The sequence below is a fragment of the Nycticebus coucang genome, chromosome 15 (assembly GCF_027406575.1).
Source record: "Nycticebus coucang isolate mNycCou1 chromosome 15, mNycCou1.pri, whole genome shotgun sequence".
Taxonomy (NCBI): Eukaryota; Metazoa; Chordata; class Mammalia; order Primates; family Lorisidae; genus Nycticebus; species Nycticebus coucang.
The window spans coordinates 74,714,054-74,726,827 of NC_069794.1; the positions used below are offsets into that span (position 1 = coordinate 74,714,054).

Consider the following 12,774-nt stretch of genomic DNA (forward strand, 5'->3'; position numbering starts at 1 on the left):
ATAAATAATTCTTTTCTCAGATAGGATCACTTCTGCAAGTGGTTATTTGCTGTTGGATGTTGATTGGGACATTGGTATTGCCTAAGTCACAGAAGGTCGACTCTCTGCTGCCATCTTGTAGATACAATGAACGTTAATGCCCTGGGATTTGCACAGGGTGGAGGTTCAGTAAACGGTAGTTCTTATTTCTCTCCCACATATGCAGTTAGGAGCATATAAGCCTTGCCCCCAAATGTAGTAGTTGTCAATAAGTAACCATCACTTCCATCACTGAATATAACACCACTGGGCTGCAGCAAACCTACATTCCTTGCTACCCACTTTTGTATCAAGGTAACTGGAAAATCTACTCAGAGATTCAGAAGATAGTTTGTGAGTAATTTCCTAATAACTTAGGACCACAGGAGACAGATGGCCTTAAAGATATTGCAGCCAAGAAGAGGTAATGTGATCCTGGAATTCCATCACTAATCCTCTCCGCAGGTAAGACATCACAGTCTCTCTGTCCCCACTCCCATGTGCTCTCCACACAGCAATCTTGTTATCCACTGCTTAAAATCCAGAACAAATTTCCAGTTTTCTACCAGGTAATGTCAAACTTTCCAGTTTCTGTCCTGTCTACCTCATCTCCCAACAATTCTCATAATTTTCAACTTAGAAATACTAGACTTTATGTAGTTTCCTGAGTAACCATCCGTCCAGCTCTACACTCCTTTTAACCTTGTTAACTCTTATAGGATTCAGCCTAGAGGTCATCTCATTGGGGGTATCACCCTCCCTGCCAATGACCACTTCCCTGCCCTTTCTATTCACTGCTGGGGTGGACCCCCATCCTTCACACTCTGGTACGACTCTGAAGACGGCTCTCTGTGTGAGGTATGCTGTGTTGACATTATCTCTCCCAGTCCATTGTAAGCTCCTTGACACCAACTGCAGGATCATATTTAACTTGTATCTCCACTGTCTGGCAAACAGTAGGTGCTTACTACATGAGATAATGGAAAGTACTCAGCACAACACCTGACAGAGTAAGTGTTCACTTCATGCCTTTGTTGCTGCTGCCGTTGTTAATTTGGTCAAAACAAATGGTCACTTCTTACCTATCCATGAGTCAAAATTGGTGGAGTTTTTTGTTTGTTTTTTGTTTTCTTCCCAGCAACAACTAAAGAAAGAAGAGCTGGTTGAACAGAAAAAAATAGGAAAGACACGTAGAAATCAATGAAGAATCTGAAGACAGTAAATCAATAAAATATCAAAAGACAGTAAAGATAAGCAATTAAATAAGTGAAATCAAGTGAGACCAATGAGAAAATTAAACAAAGCAAGAGGAATTTGACAAATTTTCCTAGCAGCTAAGAGTCTCCATCAGGAAAGTAGCTTTGACAGAAGTGATAAATTCCTTACAATATGAGTCATGAAATACTAGACTAGATAAACCGCTCGAAGGTATATAGCAGTAGACATCAGGGTACTGGCAAACTGGATCATCTTTCATCTTCAATTTCTCTGATTCATTCATAAAATATTTACAGTAGGGCTGACAAACACTTGTGACATCTTTTCTTATGTGCTCTCTCCCTTTCATTTTCTCAAGGGAAAAGTGTACAGTATTAATATTTAGTTAACATTACCAGGCCAGGGGACCGTGCAGATCAGAGGGGCTAATATCTAACACTAACAGTGGAGGATATAGAGGCAGCCATCTCACTGGAAACTTTTTTGATACAACATGATTATTTTGATTAAGTCTATATTGGAAATAAAAAAAAATCTTGGAGCAGATTTCTTCTGGGTATTTGTTGGATTATTCCTTCAATAAAGCTGGTGATTACATTTCCTTTTATTTTAATAACAACCACACATAACATACAAGTTGTACTTTTTTTGTCTTGTCCCCTTCCACTGCCTCCTCCTCCCTCCTTTGCCCTGTTTTTCATCTAATAATTCCTAGAAGCAAAGCCAAACATTAGAAGAGCTGATTATCACTATTCTCTTGCAGTTCTTTTCTTTAGCTTGGTAAATGTAGTCATATTTTCCCAGCTTTTTGTTGATCAGAATTTTGCCTAAGAAAATCCTTGTGGAGTATCTCTGAAAGAATTCTTTTAGAAAACTTCCAGCTTTCACTTTAGTTGGATTCTAGATGACTTTTTTCTTTTTGGTATTGTATTAACATGTAATACTATAGTATTACATTAAAAAAGGTAATACATTAAAAAGAGGTGGGGGGAAGCAGCAGAAAGAGGTGATGCTCTTATAGCTCCTCCCAAGGCCACCCCTTTTCCCAGGCTCCCAGGCCAGGAAGGGGTCAGGGGCCAGTAAAGGACCTCCATCCTTGAATGGGGCCATTGTGTGTGGGCAGGGTGTTTGTCGTCCTAAGGCACGGAGTCAGGCAGAAGTTCTCCTCCTACATGGTGGCCCCCAAAGGTGATTGCTGGTCAGGGAGCCAGATGCACACATAAGATATGACCTGTGTTTTTATGGGGCCCCCTGCCCTGCGAGTGGCAGTGAGGCATGCTGAGGACAGGGCTGCAGTCCCAGTTTTGCCGCAGCTGTATGACCTCAGACAAGTCCCCTCTTTGGGTGTATGACTTTGAGCAAGTCCCTCTTTGGGCATCTGTCTTCTGCTCTGTAACATCAGGAGGCTGCACTAGATGATCTCTCAGAGTCTTCCATGTTCTGTGGGGTAAGACTCCCTTCCCCACTCCAGCACACCCTCAGACTGGGATGATGATACTAAAAAGGCGTTCTTAAGGCAGGAAGAAGGTGGTCTCAGCCCCTAGGTGGAGGCCAGAGTGGGCTGCAAAATGCTTGTGGGTGGGCAAGTGGGCGGGCAGTCAGGCAGACAAGGTGCTATGGGAATGAGGAGAGGGTGGCCTGGGCAGGGAAGAGGGCGCCCGAGCCCAGTCCACCCAATCTCTCAGCTACATTCCTTGTCCTGTTAGAATCAGGGAAAACACATCCAGTGTGTCTTGGGGTAGGAAAATGGCTTTTTCAAAAAATAGTTTCCTATAAAGCATCAAAAAAACAAAACAAAACAAAAACTAGGTAATGTAATACTATAGTATTGCATTAAAACAAAACAAAACAAAAACTAGGCTATTAGGGATTTGTGAGCCACTCGGGCAAGACCATAGACTGAAAAGTGAATGGGGGCAGGGAGCTTCCTGTACAGCCCCTTGTTTTAGTGACAGGAAACCAAATTTCAGGATACACAGTAAGGTCACAAGTCTAATAAAAGTCAAATGTGGACTGGATCCCAGATGTCCTTGTTCTTCATCTAGAACTTTTCTTATTATATCAGGCACTTACCTGGTGGATGGAGACAATTAGTTGCTATTATATATTTTTTTCTCCAGTCTAATTCTAGCAACATAACTATCATCAAAATAGCAACAGCCAACGCCCAGTGAATGCTTACTGTGTGTCCTATGCTGTTCCACACTTTTATGTGCCTTAACCTACTTCAGTCACAACATCATAATCCCCACCTTACCCATGAGAAAACTGAGACACACAGGCTATCTTACTTTCCAAGAGTAATCTACCTTAGGCAACAGAAGACAGAGAGAGGATGGCACAGCAAGGCCTGGCTCCAGCACAGATGCACCCATTATATCTGGCAGCCTAGCAGCAAAAGTACTACTGCCTCTGAGGCTTGGAAAGCAATGGAAATGCCTATCCCTTGCTTGAATGTTCATATTTCAGTGATTTCTAATGTCACTGTTGTAGCTTTGCATTTTTGTAGCCCCTCTTTCACATAACCATTAATAAACATGCAACCTCACTCCCTTAGAATTCTCTGAACATAATCACATTAATCTTGCAATGGTGTGAAAATATGAACTCAGTGATTTTTTTTCTATCTTTGTAACCTTCCTACATGTAAAATTATTAAGAATTCTTTCCCAAACCACTGATCGAAGTAAACATAATTATAAACAAAAAGATTTATGAAAAGACCAGTATAACAATTTCTAGAAGGGAAGATAAATTATTTAATGTATATATTCTATTGTAAACATCAGGAAAAATTGGCCTAAGAATTTATAGAAATTTGTTTAGAATATTTAACTAAAATATAATCCATAGAATATAACTTTGCATCAGACGTCCTCAAAATATACTTCAACCGCAAAGTTTGGCTGGTAAACACTCCATGTTCTTGGTTTGTGTGGGTTATCCAGTTGCTCTCTTGGTAGATAAAGCCTATGGATAGAAAAAAGAAATTACACATTCTATTTTAGGCTAACTGAAAAGCCATGCAGTGGGACACCCTTGTTACAGCTTTAAAAAAAGGACTTGTTCGCCATGACCAGAGAGCCGCAGCCCCTTTTTTTTGGTGTCCCAGTTGGCGCCTTCCACCTTTCTGGTGAGATGCACAGTATCTTATGGTCAGTAACACATGTTATGGATTCTTTTAACATTGTCTTTTATGAAATTAAGGACATTTTGGTTTAATAAAATATCTAAATTTCTATATGTGACAGAAGTCATTCAGAAAGTAGATGTGTATTAAAACCCAGGAATAAAATACTGTATCACTTTTAAATGATGGAAGTTGGCAGTTTTGGTTAAACAACAATCTCATGACTAACAAATACAGTTTTATCAAGTAGAATATAAATTTAGAAACTCATATAAAAATGATCTAACTTGTTGCTTCCCCAATAGGAACATGTTTTTTTCTTTTTGAGATAGAATCTCACTATGTCACCCTGGTTAAACACCATGGCGTCACAGCTCACAGCAACCCCCAACTCTTGGGCTTAAGCGATTCTCTTGTCTCAGCCTCCCAGGTAGCTGGGACTATAGGTGCTGCCACAACGCCCAACTATTTTTTGGTTGCAGTTGTTTAGCTGACCCAGGCTGGGTTCGAATCTGCCACCCTCAGTGTATGTGGCACCGGCTGGTGCTATAACTACCATGCTGCAGGCGCTGAGCCAGGGACATGGTGTTTTATTTTTTTGTTTGCTTTGAGACAGAATCTCACTCTTGCCCAGGCTAGAGCACAGTGACCTCATCATAGCTCACTGCATCCTCAAATTCCTTGGATCAAGTGATCTTTCTGCCTCAGCCTCCCAAAGTTGTGGGATTAAAGGGGTGAGCCTCTACATCCATAATCATGACCATAGAATTTTAAAGGAAAAAAAAAAGTATACTTTAGTAAGGACCACTTTTAAAGTGCAGCAACAAATCTACTCTCACTCTGGATTTGCTGAGCTTTGCTCATGTTATAAGTCAAAGTTTATTGTTACATGCATCCAGGAACAAAATTAGTCAAAATTTGTCATGAAATACAAAAGTTACTCTATAAAAGTCCATTAAGTGTATGTGATTTTCATGTAGGGAGCCCAGATGTAATTTACTGTTGCCTCAATTGATGCAGGAGGTTATTAAATCAAAATCAGACTTGAAGAAAAAAACCAGGTTTGGATGTAACAACAACCATTAATTCATGCCACATACAATCACAGCCACTTCTTCAAGTAAATAATTTTTAAACTTTAATTTTTTTCCTTTTGCATCAGATTGTGTGGTGATGCCAAAAATCTCAATTTTCACCATCACAGTACGAATGCTCTTTAAAGTAGAGAACTTGCAGACTTAGGAATGAGTTTCCAAATGTGGCAGAAGGTCCTCTGGAATAAAACTCTTCAAATACAATTAATAATTAGTTTTTGTTTGTTCGTTTTAGAGAGAGGGTGTTGCGCTTCTACCCAGACCACTGGCACAGTCATGCAACCTCCAACAGCTGGGCTCAGGCAATCTTCCCACCTCAGCCTCCTAAGTAGTTGGGACTACAGGCACACACCATCATGCTTAGCCAAGTTTTCTACATTTTGTACAAATAGAGTCTTACTATATTGTCATCTCGAACTCCTAGCCTCAAGCAGTCCTCTTACTTCAGCCTCCAAAAGTGCTAAGAATATAGGCAGGAGCCACTGCTCCTAGTGAGTACTTAAAAAAAAAAAAAAGGTTTCATAATGTAATTATTAGAAAATCATGTTTAAGTGGGAGACCATCACTTAATGATTTTTTCAGCTGTCATCCTAAATGCCTATTGTGTCTTGTAACTTCTGCCTCAGATGAGCTTTTAAGGAAGCTGAAGTCTCCCTAGATCCTGCTTTACTTCAGCATAGAGTTTGGTGGTGGTCAGTCATCAGTAACTCAACACCTACTGGGGGCCTGCCACATTCAAGGTACTAAGCAGACTCATATTAAACTTTCATGGGAAGAATTTATCACACTTGAGATCTGATTATTATATATATGTGTGTGTGTGCATATGTATGTATGCGTGTATATATATTTATTAACATACATAAACATATATGTTTAATATTATATATATTTATTAACACACATATAAACATATGTTATATATTACATATATTTATTAACATATATAAACATATATGTTTTTTACATATATATATTTTTATTTTATTTATTTTTTTAGGACAGTCTCTCACTCTCTTGCTCAGGCTAAAGCTCAAATAACCACAAACTCTGGGCTCAAACGATCCTCTTACCTCTCCCTTCCCAGTAGCTGAAACTACAGGCAAGCACTGCCCCTCCTGACTAATTTTTCTGTTTTCACTTTACCGGCTCTTGCTCTTGCTCAGGCTGGTGTGGAACTCCTGAGCTCCAGTGATCCTCCTGCCTTGGCTCCACAGAGAGCTGGGATTATAGGCATGAGCCACCATGCCCAGCCTGATTATAATACTATGCTATGGACCCTGAGGACAATGCAGCCTATCTTGGTTTCAGAACAATTGTATATATATATTTTTTTTTTGTAGAGACAGAGTCTCACTTTACCGCCTTCGGTAGAGTGCCATGACTTCACACGGCTCACAGCAACCTCCAACTCTTGGGCTTAAGCGATTCTCTTGCCTCAGTCAGAACAATTGTATTTTAAAATAACTCGAGTAAGAGGAGTAAGGCAATGGAGAGTGGGAACTCAAGGATTTGACCTTTTCTATGAATTGAGCTTATGACCACCAGCCAAAGACATGCCCTTATGCCTTATACACAGATATTCAAGATGAGATTGTGTCTACTGAATTATATTATATCCATACCTGTTCTTTTTTATGAAAGATGTGTGGAACCAAAAGAAGAATGCACAATTGTCGTAGCATTTAGGAAGATTCTAGAAAGATGTGATTAAGAACGGTTATTTTCATAAGAACATCAATACTGAGAACTAACCATTCTAAAAGGATTAAAATTACATTCTTTATTCCTTCATAAATTTGTCAAACAATTATAGCAATTATATATGGAGCACTCTGCAGCTTATAACAATACAATCAAGTCACAAATATAGCTTTAAGACAAGCGGTTGATTTCTCTTGTTTTTATCAACATTTTCAAGGAAATGTAGTTTTCTATGATAGATATTTATACATCTAGACATTCATCTTTTAATCTGGTTCAGATAGTGCTAAACAGAATCTACAATATGTCTCTCTCTATATGCCACAACATAATTGTTTCAAATTCTTCTGATTTTTGTTGCCTCAGCATCTATTTTAAATCTATCCAAGTTTCTCATAGTAGAAGCCAGGGTCAGTTGCCCTTGATCTCTACCTTATCCCATTTCCTCAATGGGATTTATCAAGATATTTGCCTTATACATCCACGTCCTGGTGATCACCTCCCTGTGGGAGAACTAGTACAACCTACTTGCCCTACCCCACAGACCCCCAAGACTCCACATGGGCTATGTGGATGTGTCACAGTGAGCCCCTCTCAGTCACAGTGTGACTCCACGTAATTGGGCCTGCCTGCCTTAAACCCACCAATTAGACCCTTCCACACAGGAAACCCGCTCAGGTAACATCTTAGACCCCAATAAAGGCTTCACCACTCAGGTCCCTCTCTCTCCATTGCTCCCTGTGCACTAGCCAAGCTCAGCTGTCCCGGATGGCTCCACCCTGCTAGTTGGCCCTGGAAGGTGTGCAGCCTTCTTCTCTCTGGGGTCTGTAAGTAATAAAAACCGCTTCTGTTAGTTCACGTCTTTTGTTGTGCTGCCTGCTGTTTCATCTGACCCACACACCTACACCCAACTCTCCTCCTAGTCAGTGGCTGTCTCGGTAGGACTAAACTGAACATGAGCCAGACCGAGAGCCGCAGGGTGGCTTTCATGAACAAATTTCTGTGAGAGGGACGCGTGGTTAAGGGCCAGACACTAGGCAGTGAACCTCCCGCCAGGATAAAAAGTATCCCATGAAAAGCACACTGTGAACACCCACGACTACCTGACCAGGAGCCACATTGAACAGGGCAAGATCGTAGAGTCATTGTCCAGAGAGAGACCTCATGACCAAATTAGAAGAACACACAATACTTATCGTCTATTTCTACAAGGAGCCGTTACACCTAGTAATTAACCAACATTATTGGTGATGACAGAAACACCTAAAAAAATTTTAAAGTGCTTTCACCTCACAGCCCTTGATAATCACAAAGCCTGAATATGACCAAGGGCCTCGCGGCCAGTGACCTTTACACCATTGCTTTTGCTAAGAGGCCACTGTTCAAGCAAGAATTCAGTGACTGCAATCTTCAAGGGAAACATGTGATGTGGGAACCATCCAGGTCACTTGCTTCACTATGCTGACCACTTCATACATGATAGATTATCCTTCAGCAGCCACCATGCAGAGGATGAAGGAAGGCATAGGAAATTCTTTTTAAATTGATCAACATAGTTACCTGTTGGCAGTTCTGGCTGACATTTTAATACAGAAAGCAAAGAAATTAAACTCTTAAGGCTTAGAAATCTGTTATATACAGAAGAATGTTCAGGTATAAATTTTATGACTGGTGAGTATATATTATACAATTATATCCAGAGTAAGGACAATCAAAGACATTCTCATTTTTCATAGAGTAAATATGGCATTAATTAATACTACTTACAACACTGTCATATCAACTAAGAGGATAGTCAAATCTCTCTTACTTTAAAGTAGTTTATAAATTATGGGTAGCAAGTTGTTATAAAGATGAATTTTGTATTTTTTCTTTTTGGATATTAACACACATAAATTGATTTTTCTAATTAAATACATTCTTCTTTATAAAAATTTTGTTCTGGATCTAATTTGTTTTTTTACTACCCCTCCCTGGCAAGGGGTTGACATCTGTTATTTCCCTTTTTGGAAACTGTAGCAAAGGAAATCCCAAACCCAAATCAGTCAAAACATCAGACAACAACAAAGGCAAAGGCTGTTTCTTGATTACTCACAGAAGAGGAGAAAAACTGAACTTTAACATCATCAGAGAGAGGTGGACAGTGGAATAAATGTATTACTACTCTGTTGGATTCCATGTCATAAAGTATCTGTGAATAAAACCATAGAATTCAGAAGTATAAACCTACTGATGATATCAGTGAAGTCCATTTTCACTTATCATTTTCACCTATACTTATCAAGTACTTTTGATCTCACAGCCCATTTACTACATGTATAAATAATTATTAATAATCTTTTCTATAAAGTTGAAATACTATTGTTCATAATTTGTAAAGGCCAACATGTTTAATGGTTACTGATGAAAATAATCTGAAGAATCTTTTGAAAAGTTAAGTATTTAATATTCTACTAGAGTTTAGCCAATTAAATTTTATGGCTTAGTGCTGTTATTATAAATGTCACCTACTTTTTATATGTTGAGGCCTAATTTGGCAAAATATTGATTAAATAATAATGGCACCTACAGTGAGGAAGGTCCATGCTAGGCCCTGTGAAAAACATATAAGAAGGTGCAGACTTAGTTGGTCCCTTCAGGGAGCTGTGCACATAAGGAACAATAGTAGAGTGGTGTACAATTGGCAAGTTATATGTTCAAGACTGGGTGTGCTGTTATGTAGTGGTGTGTGTGCATGTATGTGTGTGTGATTAATAGGAAGTGTTCAATCAGAAAGCTTCATCAGGGAGATAGAAGTTGAGTTGGGCATGATAGAGGAGCCCTGAAAATAGACTCTAGTTAAAAGAGAGGAAAAGACCAAAACAAACAAACAAAGAAGCCCAAAGAAAATTAAAGAGTTGCGTTCCAACACTCTGGATGAGCCAGTCCATTTGGAATGGAGTCTGCAGGTCAAGTTACTGATGAAAATAATCAGAAGAATCATAGGGCTATTATATCTGGAGAGCTCGAAAGCCAGGGAAGTAAGAGTGAAGTTGGTGAAGAACATACTGGGGCATTTCTTATGTGACAAAGTGGCCTGATGTTTATCACATACAATGTTTATTTATTGATTGATAGTTCATAAAGCAAATTCATACATATTATCTAATTTATTCTCATAACTCTTGAGATGTGCTGGTTCTTTGACCACAGCACACAGTGTGTCTTTTGCTCTACCTACAGCTTTTCACAATGTAAGCAACATTTCAGGATGCATGTTTCAAAGAAAACTAGGCCTGAGAAAATGAGGTCTTGGGCTAGGTAGTGGCAGTGGGAACAGAAAGGTAGGGAGAGTGAAGAAAAATTTCAAAAATATATTCAACAAGAATTGGTGACTAACTACATAATAGGGGCCAAAGAGAGAATCAAAGGTACCAAAAAATTTTAAGACCCCATTGAAGGAATGCTGGTGCCGTTTACAGAATCAGAGGAAAGGCTCATTTGATACATTTGGATCATGTAATGTGTCTAAATTGTTGGAATGGACACTGTCCATGTAGCTCCTGCATCTACAACTCAGTGGGTATTCATAAATGTCTGCTCAGAAAATGAGAGAGCAAATAATTTAGACGAGTGAGATGGGTGAGAATAGGCAAGAATGGAGTGTTTGCTACAATAAGAAAAGAAAACCCAGGATCTGGCCTGGGTGAATGCTTTCAATATGCAGAAGCCAAGAAAGGAAGGGGAGAGAATAGGGTTGGTCAGGGGAGAATTTGAGGCAAAAAGCCTAGGAAGAAATTATGAATGTCTGTGGTTCTTAGACCTAAGAAGGAAGCTTTCTTTTTGTTTTAGAAAACATCTGTAGTTTTAGGCATTTCTTCATTTTAGCAAAACATTGCTTTGAATAAAGAGACCCTCCACCTCCCCCGCACCTCCACCTTCACCCCGCATTGTTTCTCATAGTGCCGTCCCAGAGAACCTGAGTCAGAATCACTTGGGACATTTCTAAGTCTACAGGTCGCCGGGCCCCATTCTAGTTTTCTGAATCACACTTTGGTGGTACGACCTAGGGATGTGCATCTTTACAAGCTCCTAAGTGGTCTTCACGCACAGTGGAATTTTAGAGTCGGTGCTATATATAAAAAAATATAAAATGACCCAGAAGAAGAGAATATGCCTAAAAGTGGCCAGACGTGTGAATTTAAAACCTTGATGGACTCCTGGGAACGCGCTCAGCATTTGTAAGAAAGTAAAAGGCAAGGCGAAAGTCTGACCTGAAACATACTTTTGGAAAATACCCTGACAAAACTGTTTTGAGCAATGAGGTCGATATATCTCTGGTTTGCATACAAACCCCAGTGACACTAAGTTGATGATAACCAGGAAGCAACAGGGCATCTCATTATGATGAGTAAAGGGGTGTGGAGGTCAAAATACTGATTTGGCAAAGAGCTTTAAAACAAACACCAGAATTTTCAGCTCATGTTTTCTCTTACCTTATAGTTTTTTGATGCTAAGACGATCTTCCTCTGCATTAGTATTTGCAATTTTAAATCGTTGCCATTGCCTTGTCCAACACCTAAATGAATTCACAGTTAGGCTGCTTAGAAAAAAGATCAAAACATCTCAACAACTAACATTATGAAATAAAGACAGAAACATTATCACAGCTATTAGTATGTTAATATTTAATCATTTGATCTTCTATAGATTTTTCTCTTTAAGACACAGACTTCAAAAATCAATCCTGTCTCCTAAAGGTGAATTGATAAGACTAGAGAGAGAAGAAAAAAAAATGGCATCCCTTCACCTTTCTAGAAAAAAAAATAGAGAGAAGGTGACTTGTAATCTTTCTTGCTAATGTGCTATTTTCTTAAGACTTTTAGTCATGATGATTCTTCATTTTTTTTTTGTGTCTTTGTTTTTGAGTCAGAATCTCTTTCTGTCACCCAGGCTAGAGTGCAGTAGCATCATCTTAGCTCATCAAGACCTGAAACTCCAGGGTCCAAGCAAATCTCTTGGCTCAGCTTCCTGAGTAGCTGGGACTACGGGTGTGTACCACCAAACCCGGCCAATTTGTTGTCCTATTTTTTGTTCTTGTCAAGATGTGGTCTCACTCTTGATGCGGCTGGTCTCCAACTCTTGAGTTCAAGTGATCTGCCGGATTCTCCGGCAGTCGCAGTTGAGGGAAGATCGGGGCCAGCCCAATCTAGTCCCCGGGGCTGAGCGGGATGGTGAGCCACGACGGCCGGAACAGGAACACACAGAGCCGGGACTCTGTCGAAACAGGAACTCAACTTTATTGCCACAAGCAGCTGCTTATATAGGGCATGTGGAAGGGGCGGGGAAAAGAGGCGGGAACTGAGGTGGTGTGATGGGTGGTAACAGGGTTGGACCAATGGCATGATGCCACGTTGGCTGTATCTAGGTAGAGGCAGTTTCAGGCCCGGCCTTGCTGAGTCATTGCTATGCAGAAGTAGCTGGATGGATCTACTTCTAGTCAAGATCAGGAAGTTGCACTAGGCCTCAGGCATATGGCAGGGCCCAACAGTGATCCTCCCACCTCAGCCTCCGAGACAGTTAGGATTATAGGAGCGAGCCACTACATCTGGCCTAACCATGATGATTCTT

At 39.9% G+C, this 12,774-nt stretch overlaps 1 protein-coding gene across 1 annotated transcript; it reads right to left on the reverse strand.

Annotated features, from left to right (window-relative positions):
• Positions 1-4,066: 4,066 nt before the first annotated feature.
• LOC128566985 (phosphatidylinositol 3,4,5-trisphosphate 3-phosphatase TPTE2-like) lies at positions 4,067-11,681 on the reverse strand. Its single transcript, XM_053564117.1, has 4 exons — positions 11,640-11,681; positions 9,260-9,355; positions 7,086-7,156; positions 4,067-4,206 (listed from the first exon to the last, which is right to left on the reverse strand). The coding sequence occupies exons 1-4, from the start codon at positions 11,676-11,678 to the stop codon at positions 4,104-4,106; spliced, it is 309 nt and encodes a 102-aa protein (XP_053420092.1). The 5' UTR covers positions 11,679-11,681; the 3' UTR covers positions 4,067-4,103.
• Positions 11,682-12,774: the final 1,093 nt, after the last annotated feature.

Bases quoted from the DNA above. Each gene is read 5' to 3' on its own strand.
- LOC128566985 (XM_053564117.1), bottom strand. From the start codon at position 11,678: ATGCAGAGGAAGATCGTCTTAGCATCAAAAAACTATAAG. The intron at 9,356-11,639 runs GTAAGAGAAAAC...TTTTATTCACAG, and splicing joins TAGCATCAAAAAACTATAAG to ATACTTTATGACATGGAATC. The intron at 4,207-7,085 runs GTATGGATATAA...TTCTATCCATAG, and splicing joins TCTTTCATAAAAAAGAACAG to GCTTTATCTACCAAGAGAGC.